Source organism: Copadichromis virginalis, linkage group LG11 (genome assembly GCF_057382275.1).
Source record: "Copadichromis virginalis isolate Kocher_CV1m ecotype Utaka linkage group LG11, C_Virginalis_male_GT1.1, whole genome shotgun sequence".
Lineage (NCBI taxonomy): Eukaryota > Metazoa > Chordata > Actinopteri > Cichliformes > Cichlidae > Copadichromis > Copadichromis virginalis.
Genome location: NC_140628.1, coordinates 4,525,076 through 4,549,254, shown reverse-complemented (window position 1 = coordinate 4,549,254; position 24,179 = coordinate 4,525,076). Strand labels below are relative to the sequence as shown.

Sequence of the window (24,179 nt, the reverse complement as noted above, 5' to 3'; positions counted from 1 at the left end):
TGTTGGGGCTAGAGTGAGGCAGCTCAACTGCTAGAGTGAGAGGAGCAAAAAAATTAATCTTAAAATATTTTTTAAAACTGCTGCTGTGTCCGCAGCGTTTGCTCTACAGGTATGATTTTACCCTCAAAACGTAGCCATGGCTGTCCTCTTTCATCCAATGTGTTTACTATTGTCCTAGGTGTTATGGTTCTTTCATAAATGTCACCAATGCACAGCCTCCTCCCTCCAACTCTTCCATAGACTCTAATGTTAAAATGGCTCAGAAGGTTCGTTTGAAAATCAGAAGAGCATGGTGTCTTTCCACTGTCACCACGTCCATATAATAAACTCCACAGACATGAAAACTGAGAATTAGGTAGACTAGACATTGCTGTCGCTCACGGTGAAAGAATTTTGTCAATACGACTTTTACTTTTCATTTGGGAACGATTTGTTTCGGCCTGACTTTTCTGTTCATTTTAAGCAGCAAAAGTGAGGCGCATGTCTGTGTACGTGTGTATGGAGCCATTGGGTGCGGTCACTATAGCAACCAGGCTCACACCTGCCTGCTTAACGAGCTCTGCCTGCCACTGTACCAAGATTCATCTTAAACACTTCTCTTTCAACTGCTGCTGTGTCCACAGTGTTACAGCCATCATTTTACCCTCAAATTGTCGCCATCGTTGTTCTCTTTCCAACACAGTGTCTTTCAAAGCTCACACTTTTAAATTTTTTAAACTGTGTGGATCAAAGCGGAGGGATCACATTTTAGTCATTCAGTGATTCAAAGAATATGAACTTTTAATATTCATTCAGATGTTTTCTGACTCTAAATGTTCTTTTCTCATTTCTTAGGGTTTTCTAATTTACATTTAAAACATTTTCAGCTTTTTTCCAACTTCTGCTTCTGTGTAACCTTCAGCTTTTAGCAGTTCAGCACCTTTGTTTTCAGGTTAAATTTGTTTGTTTTTTTTGTTTTTTTTAAATCTCATTCAATATTTTTAACTCAAAATTCAGCAATTAATTCATTTCAGTGCATACATTCAGATTCAAGCATTCACACTGCAGTTTCTTCAGAAAATGCACTTTCTAGTTAGTGTGAATGCTTGAAAAGCATTCACAGTATTGTTATTCGAATCTTTATTATTATTATTATTATTATTATTATTATATTTTATTTTTCCGTACGTTTTTTCAAAGCCTACTCCTTCAAAACCGTTCAACTTAGAAAAACCATTCAAACATCGTTAGATTCCTATTATTTTGGACATGACTGCTTCTAATTTTCTCATTTTTAACATTTATATTTTTAATTTTATTCAACTTTATTCAACAAAAATTTCCCATGTATTTCAATGGGGAGACCCTTCAAATTCTCATTCAACTTACTCATTTTTAAACTCTTACTACTTCCACATACATTGACATAGAGCCACCATTCAAACTTTAAAACGAAGACAAGACATTCAACTATTCAACTTGTATTTATCTTTTCAATATCTATTATACTTTTTCTTCAGTTCCAGTTTAAGTTTCATGATGTTTTTTCACCCGTTTCAAAATTTATAATTGGTGTGTATGGGACGGAATGTTGGGGCTAGAGTGAGACAGCTCAACTGCTAGAGTGAGAGGAGCAAAAAAATTAATCTTAAAATCTTTTTTAAAACTGCTGCTGTGTCCGCAGCGTTTGCTCTACAGGTATGATTTTACCCTCAAAACGTAGCCATGGCTGTCCTCTTTCATCCAATGTGTTTACTATTGTACTAGGTGTTATGGTTCTTTCATAAATGTCACCAATGCACAGCCTCCTCCCTCCAACTCTTCCATAGACTCTAATGTTAAAATGGCTCAGAAGGTTCGTTTGAAAATCAGAAGAGCATGGTGTCTTTCCACTGTCACCACGTCCATATAATAAACTCCACAGGCATGAAAACTGAGAATTTGGTAGACTAGACATTGCTGCCACTCACGGTGAAAGAATTTTGTCAATACAACTTGTACTTTTCTTTTGGGAACGATTTGTTTCGGCCTGACTTTTCTGTTCATTTTAAGCAGCAAAAGTGAGGCGCATGTCTGTGTCGTGTGTATGGAGCCATTGGGTGCAGTCACTATAGCAACCAGGCTCACACCTGCCTGCTTAACGAGCTCTCTCTCTCACTCTGCCAAGATTCATCTTAAACACTTCTCTTTCAACTGCTGCTGTGTCCACAGTGTTTGCTTTACAGCCATCATTTTACCCTCAAAACGTAGCCATTGTTGTTCTCTTTCCAACACCGTGTCTTTCAAAACATTGAGATGTAAACTTTTTGAACTGTGTAGATCCAAGTAGATAGATAACCTCCTAACTGACCCATAGAAATACATTGTTTTCAGTCAGGAGTTTGTCTCAACAGCAGAAAAGACCCCACCTTTTAAATTACTCCTGTGACCACATTTTTGACAGCGGGAACATAAAGAACATGCTGTTGTGTAGAAAAATTCCTCTGGATCTCCATGGTTTAAAAGCTGGCTTGACAGGAATTACAATTTTGGATTTAGAAGCAGTTTTTCCAACAGATGCCATTAAGCAGATTTGAAAGGGGTCACAGAATAATAGTGTCATTGTCCAGAGTCTGTGACTCCTTGTTTATATTTAAGTTTATTATTATTATGGGATTTTGTGCTCCTTTTTCACATTTCATGTTCCTATGTTCTGTGTTCCCTAGTCTGTGTTAAGTTTGTGTGGGTTTTGTTCTGTCGGTGTGTTTCCTGTTTTACGTTGAAGGTCCGTGTCCAATCTCAGTGTGTTCAGATTACATGTCAGACAATCATGTCTGATTACTCCCAGCTGTGCCCTCCTTCTGTGTCTCATTCCCTCGTTATCCCTCTGTGTATTTAAGCCTTGTGTTTGCGGCTGGTTCATCTGTGTATCGCCCTCCGTTGCCCTGTGTGGCTTCCCTATGTTTTCTACATCTCCCTGCATCTCTGTTTCATGTTTGTTTTTGCTTAGCCTTTTCCAGTTTAGGTTACTCTTAGGTGTTTTTTGTACACCACGTTCCTGTTTGTTTTGCCTTCGTGTTAATAAAGCTCGCTCTCTACTTAAGCAGTCTGCATCTTGGCTCCGTTAATAATTCAGACAAATAGTATGTCAGTAGTTAGTGTAGGCCAACTGAATAGAGCATTCTGATTGCCCTGCTAAATGCAAGCTGATTGTGTATTGGTGGACTTGTCTTCTGCACACAGGTTTTTCAGATCTGGAGTCAGTTGATGACTTTAAAATAATCTTTTCTGACTGGATAATTAAAGCTCACAGCATCTACCTGTCTGTAGTTAATTTCCCCACCTTTTAACTAACGTTTAACTAATCTAATCTCATTTAATGTTTCTGTTTATAGTCTGTATAGTTTATCTCCCCACGAATACACTCAAAGTAGTCTTAAAATAAAACCCACAAAACAGTTCAAGATTTAATACTTTTTATTTGCTCATTTAATGCCAGTTGCCCTGTTTTTCTGTATGTCACTCATTCGCTTATACTTGGGCAAAAAGTACCAATTTGTACACTAGTATAGTGTATTTTTTCCCTCTATCTCTCTATGTCTGTCACACACACAGACCAACACACAGACATGTATATGCTCATTAATGCTGTTCAAACTGATGCTCAAATTTCCAAGCACCACCTGAACGCCTCATCTGTTTTTAACCCATCACTGGACCAACTGTCGTCATTCCGCTTTGCTCTCTGCTGTGGTAAGTACAATACAATCAGTACTGCAGTGTTTTATTTTTATGATGGTAAAAATACGTTTGACATTTAAACTCACATATCAAGTCCAACAGAGTTCAAAGAATAAAGAAAGAAAAAAAAAAAAGAATAACCTTCGCTATCATTTATACAGGTTTATGATGTTTTGCTGTTAGCAGCAGTGCTAACGCTAGCTTCAATGCTAATGCTAACGCCAGCTATAGTGCTAACACTAGCCTTAGCAATTATTAACTGACAAAAAGAATATTCCTGTGATATCCCTGTGATATTTATTGGCGGTCACTGAGACAAAAGTAACAAATGAGCTTCATTATTGCCATTGTGGCTCAGTTTTAACAGTAAGAATGCTAACGCTAGCTGCAATGCTAACGCTAGCTGCAATGCTAACGCTAGCTGAAATGCTAACGCTAGCTTCAATGCTAATGCTAATGCCAGCTATAGTGCTAACACTAGCCTTAGCAATTGTTAACTGACAAAAAGAATATTCCTGTGATATCCCTGTGATATTTATTGGCAGTCACTGAGTCAAAAGTAACAAATGAGCTTTATTATTGCCATTGTGGCTCAGTTTTAACAGTAAGAATGCTAACGCTAGCTGCAATGCTAACGCTAGCTGCAATGCTAACGCTAGCTGCAATGCTAACATTAACTGAAGTGCTAATGCTAGCTGGAATGCTAAGGCTAGTAACAGTCTAACAGTCTTACATAAGTGGCAATACTTCAGGTAATTAGTTTGAATTATAAAATGGCTGCTGTGTCTTTTAGTGTGCTGTATTATTCTATAACCTGCTAATTATAAGTTCAGTGTATCATGTCGTGTGGGCTTTGTATTTCTGTTAGTCTGATAACACTGTACAGACAACTAACATATTATTTCTCCTCTTACACTTTCAGGAACTTGACTGACATCTGTGCTTTGCCTGGTAGGTGTGCACATACTGTAAGAGAAGCAGACCAAAATAAAAATAAAAAATCTGAATAATATAAACTGTAAAGTGATGGGTTCAAAGTTTTTGCTAGACCTTTTAAACACAATTTTATAACAAATACACACAAGTGCAGCTTAACAATTGGGCTAAATATTTTTTTTCGTATATTTTTGTAGTCACACTACATGTGATTAGTTAATGATTCACTCAATCATATTTGTATTTAAAAATATTATTGCTGAATTTAATTAAATATTTATTATTTTAAAAAGTGCCCAATTATGCAACTTTTTGCACATGGCAGCCGACAACAGTTTAGCTTGAATATTTGTTTTGTCCTTTTTCAGTAGTCACAATTAGTTCATACAATTACCATGTGATATTATTTTAATAAAATTATTATATTTTTCTTGTTTTTTTGTTCACAGTGTGTAGAAGAAGAAGAACAAGGACCAGATCTCCAGTCTTCTCTCTCACATCCCAACCCCCCAACCCCTCTGTCCTCTGTCTTGCTCCACCTGTTGTCTCTGCCTTCTTTCCATCTGTATTTCACTCTGTGGTTTGTGAGAAATTTTGCCAAACCAACAATCCTTTTGCGGTTTGATTTCAAAGCCGTGTCTCTCCTGCTCTGTCTGTTCTCTCTGCTAAATTTTCTCTCTACCTGTTTTTCACTCTTGGCTTGCTGCTGAAAAACGCCAAGCCAACAAAACAATAAAGAGTGCATATTTTGCCTCAACCTATGAACAAACTGAACAAACAAAGAAAAATCTGCGGTTTGATTTCCAAGCCGTGTCTCTCCTGCTCTGCCTGTTCTCTCTTCTAAATTTTCTCTCTACCTGTTTTTCACTCTTGGCTTGCTGCTGAAAAACGCCAAGCCATTAAAGCAATAAGGAGTGCATATATTGCCTCTACCTGAGAACAAACAAAGAAAACTCTAATTCACGGTTTGATTGTGATTTCCCAGCCGTGTCTCTCCTGCTCTGCCTGTTCTCTCTTCTAAATTTTCTCTCTACCTGTTTTTCACTTTGCGCTTGCTGCTAAGTTGTGCCAAGCTAATAAAGAGAGTGCATAATATTCTCTTGACTGAAGAACAAACTGTCAAACGAAAGACAACTGTTTCTGACAAATAAAAACTGAAATATAAAGACAAAGAGAACATCTCCTGGTGTGTGCCACTCTTATTTTATAAACATATTTTCTAAAGCCTAAGAAACACAGGTGTGTGAAAATGCCAAGGAAGCAGAAAAAGTCACAAGCTGCAAAACAACGCTGGAAGAAGTTCCATGAGTTTCACAGTGTACCAATATGTGAACAGGCTGAGTTTGATTTTCCTCAGAGCTCTGCAGAAGACAGTGTGTCTACAAAGACCAATGCTGATGGTGTCAAACAGGCAGGTCAACATGTTCCTGCACATGTACAACAGGTATCTTATGCTGATGCTGTAAAGAGTGGACTGCAGCATGAATTTAATGAACAACATGAGGTGTCATGTGACCCACAGGTGGGTTATGCTGATTTTTTGAAAAGAGGCTGTCACAGTGATGTGGCAGGACCATCTCATGCAGAAAGAATGAACCTTGAAAATCAGCCATCTGTTACACAGGTCTGTGCATCTCACAGCCAGGCTCATCCCAAGTATGGAGACTCCAGAAACAAGCAGTGCACATGTAACTCACTCACATTTCTTGCATTCCTTCATGAGAATGAAAACATGACTACAGCTGACCTTAATCTGGTCTTGGATAAAGGTGATGTGATGTACAAAGAGGCCAAGAAAAGATTTCCTAAAAATATTCATTTGGCAACCGATGAGCTGCCAGACAAAGTTGATGCTCGCTGGTCTATGTATGATGTCGACATGACACAGCCTTCCCGGTATGGGACATTTGAAGAACCTCCAGAGGAAGCAGTAGATACCTTTCTCAGCTTAGAAGCAGGACTGAGCTGCCTGTTGTCAGATGTGCAGTATGCCTTACTGATTATGAGTGGATTGTGTATAGCAGTGTTCAGATCCACATCAAGCAAATATGGTTTCTTTGATCCACACTCCAGAACACCCAGTGGTCTTCCTCTACTACTACAGTCACGTAATCGTGGTACAGCAGTGATGCTGAAATTCACACTCCTCAGTGACATGATTAAGAGGATCCAAGATTCTTATGAAATGATGGAGATATCACCTTCTTGTAACTATGAGCTGAAGCCTGTGCAGTTCTACAGTATGAGCACAGTCAACCTGAGTGATACTATCACAGACACAGTCTGCAGACCAACAGCTGCCACTGCTGTGGCACCTACTCACTCTGATGCAACTGTTGATGAAGCAAACCCCTCTTCTCCAAGGAGAAACACAACCACTGATCTGACTGAGAACATCTTTTGTCAAATGGTGAAACAAAAAGAAGACCAAATGACTCAGTTCACATCATATGAAGATCAGAATGAACCTCCTAATATACCCACTGAACAACTATGCAGTGAATTAAGTTTCCTTCCATCAAGTGATGCTTTTTCATGTCAATCAAATGCTGCCATAACAAATGTTGCTGCCTGTGACCTTTCTGATATAGTTTTACAAAAACTGAAAAAAGTTAATAAACAACAAAGGAACAAAATGAAAAGAAGATTAATGGCATCAGAGAAACCCAGAAATCAGAGAAAAGAAAACCAAAAAAGGAAAGAACAACAAAAGTATGCTTCAAATAAAAATTACAAAGAAAAGAAAAAATCTTGCACAAGTGAGGCATATAAAAACAATCCTGAAGTCAGACAGAAAAGACAACAGTATATGAAAAGACGTTACTGTGAAAATGATGAATTCAGAAAGAAACAAAAACAATATGTTAAAAAACGTTTTTCTGAGAATGCTACAGTTAGAAAGAAACAACAACAATATATTAAAAGACGCTACTGTGAGAACGATGAATTCAGAAAGAAACAACAACAATATATTAAAAGACGCTACTGTGAGAACGATGAATTCAGAAAGAAACAACAACAATATATTAAAAGACGCTACTGTGAGAACGATGAATTCAGAAAGAAACAACAACAATATATTAAAAGACGCTACTGTGAGAACGATGAATTCAGAAAGAAACAACAACAATATATTAAAAGACGCTACTGTGAGAACGATGAATTCAGAAAGAAACAACAACAATATATTAAAAGACGCTACTGTGAGAACGATGAATTCAGAAAGAAACAACAACAATATATTAAAAGACGCTACTGTGAGAACGATGAATTCAGAAAGAAACAACAACAATATATTAAAAGACGCTACTGTGACAATGCTGAATTTAGACAAAAACAAAAAAACTATATCACTAAAAGGTATCAAGAAAACCCTGAATTCAGAGAGAGACAGAGATCTCGAGTGACTCAGCGTTATGCACGTGATGACGCATTCAGAGTAAGACACAGACAACTAATGAAACAACTAATGCGAGACAGGTATCAAAGTAATCTTGCCTTCAGGATTATGCACAATATGAGATGTGCAATGAAAATAAAAAGGAAATACAGATGGGTGAACAGACAAACCCAAGAGAGTGACAACAGTGTGATTAACGAGGCCATATCTGTGTTCAAATCACAAATCAAAGCTGGACCATCATACCCATGTACTGTATGCTTCAAGGCTTCATTTCCAAACCAAGTACGACCCTGCAGAAGGTCAAATTATGTCAAAAACCCACATGTGGTTGCAACATGTTTGACAGGAAAGTTTGTTCATGTTTGTGATGAAAACTGCAGAAATGAGCAGTGCAATGTTCCCGATGAGAGAAAGAGAGAGTGGATTTGTCACACCTGCCACGATCATCTTAAAAATGGATCCATGCCAGCACTTGCTGTTGCCAATAAACTGGATCTTGCTGATACTCCACCTGAACTGTCTGATCTCAACATACTGGAGAGACATCTCATAGCCAAGTGCATACCATTTGCCAAGATCATTCCTCTTCCCAAAGGCAGACAAAGAGCAATTAGAGGAAATGTGGTCTGTGTCCCATCAGAGGTACAGGAAACTGTTGAAACACTACCTCGATTGAGAATTAATTCTCAGGTGATCAGAGTGAAACTGAAGAGACGCTTGTCTTACAAAGGTCATCAGCTGTTTCAGACTGTAAGCTGGTCTAAACTTGTGCAAGCACTGCATAAACTCAAGCAGATTCATCCACAGTATAAGGATGTGAGCATCAGAGATGATCCTGAGCTGTGTGATCCAACTCTTCCTGATGAAGATGATGAGGATGATGATGATGAAAACATGAATGAGGATGATTATGATGAGGCTGATTTAATGGAAATTGACAGCTGTGAGAAAAATGCACTGAGTGAAGCACAAAATAAAAATGAACAGGATATTGACATGTTACCCTGTGATGGTGAACAATCGCATGAACAGATGATAGATGATTCAGAGCAAGCAGATGGACTGACTAATGGTGGTTTTGCACTCGAGTCCTGTTTGCAGCCCCCTGATGTGGCTGAGGAGATATTATGTTTCAGTGAAGGAATCTACTCTGTTGCTCCTGCAGAGAGAAACAATCCAATAAGTTTTTTCAAAACACCTAAACTGGAGGCCATGGCCTTCCCTGTGCAGTTTCCTACAGGCCAAAACACACTTGATGAAAGAAGGCTGATCAAAGTATCCCCCAGTGGGTATTTCAAATCAAGACTTTTCTGCATTGATGATCGTTTTGCCAAAGACACAAACTATTTGTTCTTTGCACAGTTTGTGACTGAAATACACTTGGCTACATCCAGCATGACAGTACAGTTAAGGAAGGCAAAGCCTCTGACCAGAGATGGTAGAAAAATAACCTCAGGCATGTTACAAGATAAACATGAGGTGGAGAAACTGGTGCGAAATAAAGATGCAGTGAGATTCATGCAGCCTCTGAGAGGAACCCCAGCCTATTGGGAGAAAACAACAAGAGATCTTTTTGCCATGATCAGACAGTTGGGAACTCCCACGTTCTTTTGCACATTTTCAGCTGCTGAAATGCGCTGGCCTGAAGTGATCGAGGCAATAACAAGGCAGCAAGGTGAACAAGTGAATTTTGAAGGACTCGACTGGTCAGCAAAGTGTGACATCCTGAGAAGCAATCCTGTCACAACAATGCGCATGTTTGACAAGAGAGTTGAAGCATTATTCAGAGATTTACTCTTATCTCCCGCAGAGCCACTTGGCAAAGTCATTGACTACTTTTACAGAGTTGAGTTTCAGCACAGAGGAAGCCCACACATACACTGCCTCCTGTGGGTAGAAGGTGCTCCTGTGTTTGAGGAGGATGATGAGCAAACTGTTCTTGATTTTATAAACAAATACATCACAGCTCAGCTGCCTGATCCACATAAACAACCTGAACTGTACAAAAAAGTAACAGAAGTGCAAAAACACAGTAAGAACCACACAAAGACGTGTTTTAGGAGTTTAAGCTCCGGGTGCCGTTTTGGTTTTCCCAAACCACCCTGCAATGAGACAATGATCACAAGACCCAGTGAGGATGATGCACTGGAAGTAGAAACAGCAAAGAACAAGCTCAGACCACTGAACCAGCTGCTGAATGAACCTGAAACTGCTTCCATGAGTTTAGAGCAGCTCTTGGAAAGATGCAAGTTGACACATGCAGAATATCAGAGATACCTGAATAAAATGAACATGAGGAGTACGATCATACTAAAGCGTGATCCAAAAGACTCTTGGATAAACGGCTATAATCCACATCTGCTTGAAGCCTGGAACAGTAATATCGACATAAGCTTTGTTTTAGATGCTTTTGGTGCTGCAAATTATTTAATGAAATATATATCAAAAAAAGAGGGCGGGCTATCTGAGTACCTGAAAACTGTCATTGAGAACTCCCATAAAGACAGTGTAAATGAGTGCGATGAAATGAGAGCCGTCATGCAGGCATATTCAAAGAAGCGAGAGATCAGTGCACAGGAGTGTGTTGCTCGTGCATGTGGTCTTCACATGAAGCAATGCTCACGTGCTGTAATATTCATTCCAACTGATGATAATCCTGTGAAAATGAGTCGTCCCCTGTCAGTTCTGGACAACACAACACCTGAGTCTTCCAATGTTTGGATGACATCTTTGAATGACAAATACAAAGCCAGACCTGAAACACCAGAGTATGAGGAGATGTGCATGGCAGACTTTGCTGCTACTTGCAGGATTGTCTATGGCCAACAGAAAAAAGGTAAAGATGTTTTGCCCCTTCTCAATGAGATGGGGTTTGTGCAAAGGCGCAAAAATGATAAGCCTGCTATCATCAGATTTCACCGCTGCTCACAAGAAAAACATCCAGAGCAATATTACGGAAGACTGCTTAAACTGTACCTTCCTCATCGTTCAGACCACGAACTGAAAACACCATCGTTGCCAACCTATCAGGCTTTCTATGGTGCTGGCTGTGTACAGCTACCAGGTACTGACCATCTTGAGTACGTGCAACACATTGTCAAAAGAAACAGAGAAAAATATGAGAAAAACAGTGAGGAGATCGAGAGCGCTGTTGAGGAATATGAGCAGAACAGAGGTGTGACTGACGAATGGTGTAATCTGGCACCTGAATCAGATCTCGTAAGGTTGCCACTTGTTGAACAAGAAAGAGAGCGAGACAATGAAAATGAACAGGAAGATGTGCCCGACTACAGCCGTCAGGCTGATGCTTCAACAGAAGTCAGAGCCATCAGGGAACCCCCTGCTATTGATCCCACATTGTTACGTCAGATGTTTCAGAATCTGAACAAGAAGCAAGCCTGCATATTTTATGCAGTTAGAGACTGGTGCATTAAAAGAGTCTGTGCTCTAAATCCAGAGCAGTTTTTCTTTTATATTAATGGTGGTGCTGGAACAGGAAAATCACATCTTATCAAATGCATCTACTCAGAAGCATCTAAGATACTGAGCAAAGTGCCCAGATATGCAGACGACGTTGACATATCAAAACCCACTGTCCTGTTAACTGCTTTCACTGGGACTGCAGCTTTTAACATTTCTGGAACAACACTGCATTCTCTTCTCAAGCTGCCTAGAAGCTTAAAACCTCCCATTCAGGGACTTGGCAATCAGCTGGATGAAGTCAGATCAGAACTTTTGAATGCTGAAATAATCGTCATTGACGAAGTGTCTATGGTGTCAAGACATCTGTTTGCATATGTAGATGCAAGACTCAAACAGATCAAAGGGACTCGGAGACCCTTTGGAGGCATGTCAGTCATTGCTGTCGGAGACTTCTATCAGCTACCCCCAGTGCGACAGTCTAAACCTCTCTGTGTGCACGACCCGTCTGAGATCGACCTGTGGCGGGAGCATTTTCAGATGATCACTCTGACTGAGATTATGCGTCAGAAAGATGATGTTGTCTTTGCAGAGATGCTGAACAGAATTCGTGTGAAAGGAAAGTTGGATGAGCTTTGCGAAGCAGATAGAAATTTGTTGTCACAGGCCATAACTGAACCAGCCCATTGTCCAACTGATGCGTTGCACATTTTTGCAACTAATAAAGAAGTGGATGCACACAACTCTGCAACACTGGCTCTGCTCCACACTCATATCATTGACATCCATGCAGATGATTATAGAAAAGATCCTAGAACTGGCAGAATGGCACTTCAAGACAGACCGTTGAAAGGAGGTAAAAACGAGTTACCAGACACACTGAAAGTTGCAGAAGGAGCTCGTGTCATGCTCACCAGAAACATTGACATACAAAATGGTTTGGTTAATGGAGCTTTTGGAATACTACTTAGAGTAGTTCACTCTGAAAACGACCAACACATCATCAAGCTTGGACTTAAAATGGATAATGAGACATCTGGAAAGAATAACCGCACACCAGCAGACGACATGGTGTACATTGAGAGAGCAGAGGAGAATCTGAAGCAGAAAGGAGTGGTACGAAGACAGTTCCCAGTGAAGCTGGCCTTTGCATGTACAATACATAAGGTACAGGGTATGACAACTACATCAGCTGTTGTCTCTCTTAAGAGCATTTTTGAGCCCGGCATGGCCTACGTAGCTGTCAGTAGAGTGACGTCTCTCAGTGGACTGTATCTTCTTGATATGGAAGAGAAAAAAATATTCACCAACCCAGAAATCACTGCAGCGCTTGAGAACATGAGACAAGCCAACCTTGATGACATGATGCCTCTTCTACACGTGAGGCAAACACTGAGCAGGTCAGAGGTTTTCACCATTGTTCATCATAATACAGAGGGACTGCCAGCTCACATTAATGACATCAAAAGTCACCATGAATTGTGTCTAGCAGATGTTTTGTGCCTAACAGAAACACACCTGCGGGGCTCTTTTGTCGCAGAGAGTCTCCACTTGGAAAATTACAATTTGTTCAAACGCAACAGACACCTGTCCTACACAAACTTTCCCCAGATGGCAAACAGAAGTGGTGGTGGAGTTGCTGTTTATGTGAAAAGTGACATTCAAGTGCATGAAAAACAGTACATCCATAATGTAACTGACCTTGAATTTCTGGCTTTAAAGGTTGAAGCACCAGTCAGTGCTCTGATTGCAGTTGTATACAGACCTCCAGACTACACTCTGAGGCCATTCCTGAAAAACCTGGTAAGCCTATTAGACTCATTGGAGATCATGGACTGTCATCCCATCATAGTTTGTGGTGATTTTAATGAGAATGTTTTATCCAGTGCAAACAAACCAATCCTGGAGCTGTTTGAGTCTAGGGGATACGCACAGGTCATCACTGCCCCTACCACAGAGAAGAACACACTGCTTGACCTAATTTTCATTTCTCAGTCAGATCGATGTCTCCATTCTGGAGTCATGAAGACATACCATAGTTACCATGACCCAGTATACTGTGTATTGTCCTGTGATGATTCATGATCTAGATCTTTGAATACAGTAAGTAATTTCTATATTTTTGAATGACTTAAGAAAGTAGAGCGATATTTAAAAGTTGACGCCCTGCATTGCAGTATAATGTTTGAATTGTTTACATAAAATACAATTACATGAATTAAGTAATGATATCAGTAAAAGATGACAATTTTATTTATTACAGAAAATCTAAAATTCACTAACAGTAACCTATAAATGTCAGAAAAATCAAATATAGCAGTTTAAAATGAATAGTGTAGGCATATCCTCTCTGCAGCCAGGCTTCAACATCCTGCCAGGCTGCCCCAGTCTCACTGTGGCTGGGAGGGAGGGAGGGTGGACCAGAGGATTGCCTACACAACACATAAATGTTCAACAGCTTCTTCATTGTTTCTGAGAGAACAATAATGACTAAAGGTTGCTTTTTAAAAAAACAAACAAACAAACAAACAAACCTAATTACAGCAATAATGACAGTTAAGCCACTTTATGTGTGCCTCTATTTTGAAATACTATTTACAAAAATGTTATTATTTTGGTTTGTTATAAACTTTAAACTTTTTCAAAAGTATACGATTATATTTTTGGACAAATCTTTCGATGAAACATACATTTTTATGAGCTTTTATCATGTTTCGGCCAGTGCAATCATCAGGGTGGGTCTGGGTTGATAACTGCACATTTCTGGCCAGAAATGTTTCAGCAGTGTTACATATGTAGTGCATATGTTACACTTGCTTTCTGTTACCAGCTGATACCCTACATTTGTATAGACATTGGATGGTGTGAGGTTGGGGAGTTGAGTGGGGGGGGGGGGGTTTACGGTGGGAGCTGAGGGGGGGGAGGGTGTTAGGTTTCCTTTTTTCTTTTTCTTTTTTAAGAGAGACACAGTCCTCCTGTGTCTTCTCCAAGCTTCACATGTAAGATCCAACAGTGTGAAGCACATAGCAGCTAGAAACTGTAATGCCACAGATCAGAGAGGCTTCATCATCACCATCTTCATCGCCGTACGATCAGAGCGTGAGACTTCACATCTGGAGCACAGGAGACATTCTGTGATAAGTCCTCCTTCTAGCTTGTCCCACAAGCAGTCGGTGAGATTTACTCACAACAAAAAGGGTTAATGACATAATTTCCATGAAAACATGTATTCATTCTTTGTAAAGTGTTTAAATTGTGTTTTCACTTGACCTTAGGAGTGTTAGAGTGTATTGTAATGTCTGTACTCAGGTGTTTCCCTCTGTGATCCATCCCCATCAGAGCTGAGACACTCAGGACTGAACAGACTGCACAGTTTCTGTGACCGAGCCTCCAAAACACCTTCTTTGAAACCACTCATGATAGAAGGGCTTCATATTTGCAGCAGCACTACTACAGGTATTCAGTTTATTACAGGATGTGTTTGTTTCTTAGGACCAGCTCTGAGTGCACACTACCTAACATATACACCTTTCTGTTCATTACAAACCAACTACTCTGGATCACACGGCCAGTTGGCAGGAATGTTGCTGCAGGAAAACATCCCTGGAGATCACCATCATTGTCAGACTGACTGTGCCTCCTCTGTGCAGTGTCAAGATCCTCCCTAAATGAGTGTGTAAGTTAACATTTTCATTATTTTATTCCCTTTGACAAGACAAGTATCACTGATATTTACATTTACAACTACATATGTTCCCGTTTTCTGCTCTTCTTTTAAAGTCCTCAGCTATCCTGCTTCTGTGCTGCTTGCCACACATCAAACACTGGCCGGATGACAGGGAGGATCCACTCTGAAGTCACTGGACGTGATGAGGATCATATGGGACTTCATAGTTTCACAGAAACATTGTGCTCTGTGATTACAGGTTTTAAATGGACATAATGACTGCCTCTCTCTGATCAACAGGCTAAAGGATTGTTTTCATTGTTAGTGCTCTGTACAATGTATGCTTATTTAATATTTCATCACAGAGCAAACCTTTATTTATTTAACATTTTTTTATTTTGTTTTAATGTTGAATTAACTGTGGGGATTTTTTTAAGTGGGCACTTGGGATGTCATATGACCAGAAATGTGGTAACTGGAATTCAACAGTATGGAAGAAAAAATCTGCTGAGAACGAAACACATACAAAAACCCCCAAGAAAATTCAAATTCATTCCATGTAATCCAATCTAAAACATTTTAAACTGCTGAACAGCAACACAAACAGTGTTAAAAAACAGTGTTAACAGAATGATTATGATGATTTTGTACCAAAGTTTCAGGTCACATGGCACACCTAGTGTGTAGTGTGGGGTATCAGCTGGTAAGTATAGGTTTTTTCATATTTGTGTCCTTAGAGTTCAGATAGATAAAGACTTGTGTATAATAATTAGTCATAACCACAACTCAAAGTCAGGGACTAACTAAATTTGGGACTTTGTGTCTGAGCCCAGGTTAAAACAATGTGTAAAAAAGCATTTAGTGGCATGGCTGAACAATGCTGTATTGATACTTATTTATCCATGTTCACAAAAAGGACTAATGTGTTTATTTGATTATTTGCATGTGTTAAACTGTGTCACCACCTTAGGCTTTCATTTGAGTTTACTCACAAATCTCTATACAGTTCTCTTTTACCACTGTGTGGACTCTGTTTACATTAAAACATAAAGAAGAATGAGTAATAAAAAGATGTGTAGACAGATCAGAAGATTAAGTAGACCGATAGAAACAGCTGTTCAGCCATGTTCTAAGAAACCAACACAATTTAAAGGTTCAGGATTGTGGTTTTAAAAGTTGAATTTTCATGTATTTCATATGTTGCTCATTATTTTTTATTTAGTTATTTAATTTAGTTATTTTTCTTTATTCTACCAGTCCTTTTCAGAAAGAAGCTGTAAAATATGACTTAAGATTTTTATGTTATTTTCTATGACATACAAAACAAATTGATGTATGTAATACTATTAAACATGATATACACATGTGTATATGTCTGAAAAACATCATGCTGTATATTAAAGTTTGTATTTTCTGCAGAATGTTTGTTCTTCTTTTAAGTTCATTTCAATTAGAAGAATATGAACTTTTAATATTCATTCAGAGGTTTTCTGACTCTAAATGTTCTTTTCTCATTTCTTAGGGTTTTCTAATTTACATTTAAAACATTTTCAGCTTTTTTCCAACTTCTGCTTCTGTGTAACCTTCAGCTTTTAGCAGTTCAGCACCTTTGTTTTCAGGTTAAATTCGTTTTTTGTTTTTTTTTTTAATCTCATTCAATATTTTTAACTCAAAATTCAGCAATTAATTCATTTCAGTGCATACATTCAGATTCAAGCATTCACACTGCAGTTTCTTCAGAAAATGCACTTTCTAGTTAGTGTGAATGCTTGAAAAGCATTCACAGTATTGTTATTCGAATCTTTATTATTATTATATATTCCGTACGTTTTTTGGCATCTAACTCCTTCAAAACCGTTCAACTTAGAAAAACCATTCAAACATCGTTAGATTCCTATTCTTTTGGACATGACTGCTTCTATTTTTCTCATTTTTAACATTTATATTTTTAATTTTATTCAACTTTATTCAACAAAAATTTATAATGTATTTCAATGGGGAGACCCTTCAAATTCTCATTCAACTTACTCATTTTTAAACTCTTACTACTTCCACATACATTGACATAGAGCCACCATTCAAACTTTAAAACAAAGACAAGACATTCAATTATTCAACTTGTATTTATCTTTTCAATATCTATTATACTTTTTCTTCAGTTCCAGTTTAAGTTTCATGATGTTTTTTCACCCGTTTCAGAGTTTATAATGGGTGTGTATGGGACGGAATGTTGGGGCTAGAGTGAGGCAGCTCAACTGCTAGAGTGAGAGGAGCAAAAAAATTAATCTTAAAATCTTTTTTAAAACTGCTGCTGTGTCCGCAGCGTTTGCTCTACAGGTATGATTTTACCCTCAAAACGTAGCCATGGCTGTCCTCTTTCATCCAATGTGTTTACTATTGTACTAGGTGTTATGGTTCTTTCATAAATGTCACCAATGCACAGCCTCCTCCCTCCAACTCTTCCATAGACTGTAATGTTAAAATGGCTCAGAAGGTTCGTTTGAAAATCAGAAGAGCATGGTGTCTTTCCACTGTCACCACGTCCATATAATAAGCTCCACAGGCATGAAAACTGAGAATTAGGTAGACTAGACATTGCTGTCGCTCACGGTGAAAGAATTTTGTCAATACGACTTTTACTTTTCATTTGGGAGCGATTTGTTTCGGCCTGACTTTTCTGTTCATTTTAAGCAGCAAAAGTGAGGCGCATGTCTGTGTACGTGTGTATGGAGCCATTGGGTGCGGTCACTATAGCAACCAGGCTCACACCTGCCTGCTTAACGAGCTCTGCCTGCCACTGTACCAAGATTCATCTTAAGCACTTCTCTTTCAACTGCTGCTGTGTCCACAGTGTTACAGCCATCATTTTACCCTCAAATTGTCGCCATTATTGTTCTCTTTCCAACACCGTATCTTTCAAAGCTCAGGCATTTAAACTTTTTAAACTGTGTGGATCAAAGTGGAGGGATCACATTTGAGTCATTCAGTGATTCAAAGAATATGACCTTTTGATATTCATTCAGATGTTTTCTGACTCTAAATGTTCTTTTCTCATTTCTTAGGGTTTTCTAATTTACATTTAAAACATTTTCAGTTTTTTTCCAACTCCTTCTTCTGTGTAACCTTCAGCTTTTAGCAGTTCAGCACCTTTGTTTTCAGGTTAAATTCGGGGGTTTTTTGTTTGTTTTTTTAAAATTTCATTTAATATTTTTAACTCAAAATTCAGCAATTAATTCATTTCAGTGCATACATTCAGATTCAAGCATTCACACTGCAGTTTCTTCAGAAAATGCACTTTCTAGTTATTATTAGTGTGAATGCTTGAAAAGCATTCACAGTATTGTTATTCGAATCTTTATTAGTGTGAATGCTTGAAAAGCATTCACAGTATTGTTCTTCTAATCTTTATTATTCCATTTTATTATTATTATCTATTCCGTACGTTTTTTGAAAGCCTACTCCTTCAAAACCATTCAACTTAGAAAAACCATTCAAACACCGTTAGATTCCTATTCTTTTGGACATGATTGCTTGTATTTTTCTCATTTTTAACATTTATATTTTTAATTTTATTCAACTTTATTCAACAAAAATTTCCCATGTATTTCAATGGGGAGACCCTTCAAATTCTCATTCAACTTACTCATTTTTAAACTCTTACTACTTCAACATACGTTCACATAGAGCCACCATTCAAACTTTAAAACGAAGACAAGACATTCAACTATTCAACTTGTATTTATCTTTTCAATATCTATTATACTTTTTCTTCAGTTCCAGTTTAAGTTTCATGATGTTTTTTCACCCGTTTCAGAGTTTATAATGGGTGTGTATGGGACGGAATGTTGGGGCTAGAGTGAGGCAGCTCAACTGCTAGAGTGAGAGGAGCAAAAAAAATAATCTTAAAATCTTTTTTAAAACTGCTGCTGTGTCCGCAGCGTTTGCTCTACAGGTATGATTTTACCCTCAAAACGTAGCCATGGCTGTCCTCTTTCATCCAATGTGTTTACTATTGTACTAGGTGTTATGGTTCTTTCATAAATGTCACCAATGCACAGCCTCCTCCCTCCAACTCTTCCATAGACTCTAATGTTAAACTTGCTCAGAAGGTTCGTTTGAAAATCAGAAGAGCATGGTGTCTTTCCACTGTCACCACGTCCATATAATAAACTCCACAGACATGAAAACTGAGAATTTGGTAGACTAGACATTGCTGTCGCTCACAGTGAAAGAATTTTGTCAATACGACTTTTACTTTTCATTTGGGAACGATTTGTTTCGGCCTGACTTTTCTGTTCATTTTAAGCAGCAAAAGTGAGGTGCATGTCTGTGTCTGTGTGTATGGAGCCATTGGGTGCGGTCACTATAGCAACCAGGCTCACACCTGCCTGCTTAACGAGCTCTGCCTGCCACTCTGCCAAGATTCATCTTAAACACTTCTCTTTCAACTGCTGCTGTGTCCACAGTGTTAAAGCCATCATTTTACCCTCAAAACGTCGCCATCGTTGTTCTCTTTCCAACATCTTGTCTTTCAAAGCTCAGACATTTAAACTTCTTAAACTGTGTGGATCCAAGTGGAGGGATCACATTTTAGTCATTCAGTGATTCAAAGAATATGACCTTTTAATATTCTTTCAGATGTTTTCTGACTCTAAATGTTCTTTTCTCATTTCTTAGGTTTTTCTAATTTGCAATTAAAACATTTTCAGCTTTTTTCCAACTTCTTCTTCTGTGTAACCTTCAGCTTTTAGCAGTTCAGCACTTTTGTTTTCAGGTTAAATTCGGGTTTTTTTTTTAAATCTCATTCAAAATTTTTAACTTAAATTCAGTAATTATTTCATTTCAATGCATACATTCAGATTCAAGCATTCACACTGCAGTTTCTTCAGAAAATGCACTTTCTAGTTATTATTATTATTATATTTTATCTATTCCGTACGTTTTTTGTAATCCTACTCCTTCAAAACCGTTCAACTTAGAAAAACCATTCAAACACCGTTAGATTCCTATTCTTTTGGACAACACTGCTTCTATTTTTCATATTTTTAACATTTATATTTTTAATTTTATTCAACTTTATTCAACAAAAATTTATAATGTATTTCAATGGGGAGACCCTTCAAATCCTCATTCAACTTACTCATTTTTAAACTCTTACTACTTCCACATACATTGACATAGAGCCACCATTCAAACTTTAAAACGAAGACAAGACATTCAACTATTCAACTTGTATTTATCTTTTCAATATCTATTATACTTTTTCTTCAGTTCCAGTTTAAGTTTCATGATGTTTTTTCACCCTTTTCAGAGTTTATAATGGGTGTGTATGGGACGGAATGTTGGGGCTAGAGTGAGGCAGCTCAACTGCTAGAGTGAGAGGAGCAAAAAAATTAATCTTAAAATCTTTTTTAAAACTGCTGCTGTGTCCGCAGCGTTTGCTCTACAGGTATGATTTTACCCTCAAAACGTAGCCATCGCTGTCCTCTTTCATCCAATGTGTTTACTATTGTACTAGGTGTTATGGTTCTTTCGTAAATGTCACCAATGCACAGCCTCCTCCCTCCAACTCTTCCATAGACTCTAATGTTAAAATGGCTCAGAAGGTTCGTTTGAAAATCAGAAGAGCATGGTGTCTTTCCACTGTCACCACGTCCATATAATAAGCTCCACAGGCATGAAAACTGAGAATTCAGTAGACTAGACATTGCTGTCGCTCACGGTGAAAGAATTTCGTCAATACGACTTGTACTTTTCATATGGGAACGATTTGTTTCGGCCTGACTTTTCTGTTCATTTTAAGCAGCAAAAGTGAGGTGCATGTCTGTGTCCGTGTGTATGGAGCCATTGGGTGCGGTCACTATAGCAACCAGGCTCACACCTGCCTGCTTAACGAGCTCTCTCTCTCACTCTGCCAAGATTCATCTGAAACACTTCTCTTTCAACTGCTGCTGTGTCCACAGTGTTACAGCCATCATTTTACCCTCAAAACGTCGCCATCGTTGTTCTCTTTCCAACATCTTGTCTTTCAAAGCTCAGAGATGTCAACTTTTTAAACTGTGTGGATCCAAGTGGAGGGATCACATTTTAGTCATTCAGTGATTCAAAGAATATGACCTTTTAATATTCTTTCAGATGTTTTCTGACTCTAAATGTTCTTTTCTCATTTCTTAGGTTTTTCTAATTTACAATTAAAACATTTTCAGCTTTTTTCCAACTTCTTCTTCTGTGTAACCTTCAGCTTTTAGCAGTTCAGCACCTTTGTTTTCAGGTTAAATTCGTTTTTTTTTTGTTGTTTTTTTTAAATCTCATTCAATATTTTTAACTCAAAATTCAGCAATTAATTCATTTCAGTCCATACATTCAGATTCAAGCATTCACACTGCAGTTTCTTCAGAAAATGCACTTTCTAGTTATATTTTATTTTTCCGTACGTTTTTTGAAAGCCTACTCCTTCAAAACCGTTCAACTTAGAAAAACCATTCAAACATCGTTAGATTCCTATTCTTTTGGACAACATTGCTTCTATTTTTCTCATTTTTAACATTTATATTTTTAATTTTATTTAACTTTTTTCAACAAAAATTTCCCATGTATTTCAATGGGGAGACCCTTCAAATTCTCATTCAACTTACTCATTTTTAAACTCTTACTACTTCCACATACGTTGACATAGAGCCACCATTCAAACTTTAAAACGAAGACAAGACATTCAACTATTCAACTTGTATTTATCTTTTCAATATCTATTATACTTTTTCTTCAGTTCCAGTTTAAGTTTCATGATGTTTTTTCACCCGTTTCAAAGTTTATAATGGGTGTGTATGGGACGGAATGTTGGGGCTAGAGTGAGGCAGCTCAACTGCTAGAGTGAGAGGAGCAAAAAAATTAATCTTAAAATCTTTTTTAAAACTGCTGCTGTGTCCGCAGCGTTTGCTCTACAGGTATGATTTTACCCTCAAAACGTAGCCATCGCTGTCCTCTTTCATCCAATGTGTTTACTATTGTCCTAGGTGTTATGGTTCTTTCGTAAATGTCACCAATGCACAGCCTCCTCCCTCCAACTCTTCCATAGACTCTAATGTTAAAATGGCTCAGAAGGTTCGTTTGAAAATCAGAAGAGCATGGTGTCTTTCCACTGTCACCACGTCCATATAATAAACTCCACAGGCATGAAAACTGAGAATTCAGTAGACTAGAAGCTGCTGTCGCTCACGGTGAAAGAATTTTGTCAATACGACTTTTACTTTTCATTTGGGAACGATTTGTTTCGGCCTGACTTTTCTGTTCATTTTAAGCAGCAAAAGTGAGGCGCATGTCTGTGTACGTGTGTATGGAGCCATTGGGTGCGGTCACTATAGCAACCAGGCTCACACCTGCCTGCTTAACGAGCTCTCTCTGCCACTCTGCCAAAATTCATCTTAAACACTTCTCTTTCAACTGCTGCTGTGTCCACAGTGTTAAAGCCATCATTTTACCCTCAAAACGTCGCCATCGTTGTTCTTTTTCCAACATCTTGTCTTTCAAAGCTCAGAGATGTAAACTTTTTAAACTGTGTGGGTCCAAGTGGAGGGATCACATTTTAGTCATTCAGTGATTCAAAGAATATGACCTTTTAATATTCATTCAGATGTTTTCTGACTCTAAATGTTCTTTTCTCATTTCTTAGGTTTTTCTAATTTACAATTAAAACATTTTCAGCTTTTTTCCAACTTCTTCTTCTGTGTAACCTTCAGCTTTTAGCAGTTCAGCACTGTTGTTTTCAGGTTAAATTCAGGTTGTTTTTTTTTTTTTTTTATCTCATTCAAAATTTTTAACTCAAAATTCAGCAATTAATTCATTTCAGTCCATACATTCAGATTCAAGCATTCACACTGCAGTTTCTTCAGAAAATGCACTTTCTAGTTATTAGTGTGAATGCTTGAAAAGCATTCACAGTATTGTTCTTCTAATCTTTATTATTATTAGTGTGAATGCTTGAAAAGCATTCACAGTATTGTTCTTCTAATCTTTATTATTATTCTATTTTATTAGTGTGAATGCTTGAAAAGCATTCACAGTATTGTTATTCGAATCTTTATTATTATTCTATTTTATTATTATTATCTATTCCGTACGTTTTTTGAAAGCCTACTCCTTCAAAACCGTTCAACTTAGAAAAACCATTCAAACACCGTTAGATTCCTATTCTTTTGGACAACACTGCTTCTATTTTTCATATTTTTAACATTTATATTTTTAATTTTATTCAACTTTATTCAACAAAAATTTATAATGTATTTCAATGGGGAGACCCTTCAAATCCTCATTCAACTTACTCATTTTTAAACTCTTACTACTTCCACATACATTGACATAGAGCCACCATTCAAACTTTAAAACGAAGACAAGACATTCAACTATTCAACTTGTATTTATCTTTTCAATATCTATTATACTTTTTCTTCAGTTCCAGTTTAAGTTTCATGATGTTTTTTCACCCGTTTCAGAGTTTATAATGGGTGTGTATGGGACGGAATGTTGGGGCTAGAGTGAGAGAGCTCAACTGCTAGAGTGAGAGGAGCAAAAAAATTAATCTTAAAATATTTTTTAAAACTGCTGCTGTGTCCACAGCGTTTGCTCTACAGCCACCATTTTACCCTCAAAACGTAGCCATCGCTGTCCTCTTTCATCCAATGTGTTTACTATTGTCCTAGGTGTTATGGTTCTTTCATAAATGTCACCAATGCACAGCCTCCTCCCTCCAACTCTTCCATAGACTCTAATGTTAAAATGGCTCAGAAGGTTCTTTTGAAAATCAGAAGAGCATGGTGTCTTTCCACTGTCACCACGTCCATATAATAAACTCCACAGGCATGAAAACTGAGAATTCAGTAGACTAGACATTGCTGTCGCTCACGGTGAAAGAATTTTGTCAATACGACTTGTACTTTTCATATGGGAACGATTTGTTTCGGCCTGACTTTTCTGTTCATTTTAAGCAGCAAAAGTGAGGTGCATGTCTGTGTCCGTGTGTATGGAGCCATTGGGTGCGGTCACTATAGCAACCAGGCT

At 38.0% G+C, this 24,179-nt stretch overlaps 1 protein-coding gene across 2 annotated transcripts; it reads left to right on the top strand.

The window, feature by feature from the left end:
- Positions 1–2,299: 2,299 nt before the first annotated feature.
- On the top strand, positions 2,300–16,546 carry LOC146697944 (uncharacterized). 2 transcript variants are annotated; one of them, XM_085472881.1, is made up of 6 exons: positions 2,300–3,711; positions 4,622–4,650; positions 5,085–13,261; positions 14,798–14,914; positions 15,031–15,134; positions 15,239–16,546. In XM_085472881.1, exons 3-4 carry the CDS (start codon positions 5,885–5,887, stop codon positions 14,801–14,803), a joined length of 7,383 nt encoding a protein of 2,460 aa, XP_085329007.1. In that variant the 5' UTR covers positions 2,300–3,711; positions 4,622–4,650; positions 5,085–5,884; the 3' UTR covers positions 14,804–14,914; positions 15,031–15,134; positions 15,239–16,546. The 2 variants fall into 2 exon arrangements, with proteins under 2 accessions (XP_085329007.1, XP_085329006.1); XM_085472880.1 differs by lacking the exons at positions 14,798–14,914; positions 15,031–15,134; positions 15,239–16,546 and having other exon boundaries at positions 5,085–13,955.
- The last annotated feature ends 7,633 nt before the right edge of the window (positions 16,547–24,179 follow it).

Excerpts from the sequence above, each read along its gene's own strand:
- LOC146697944 (XM_085472880.1), top strand. The coding sequence starts at position 5,885 with ATGCCAAGGAAGCAGAAAAAGTCACAAGCTGCAAAACAACGCTGGAAG.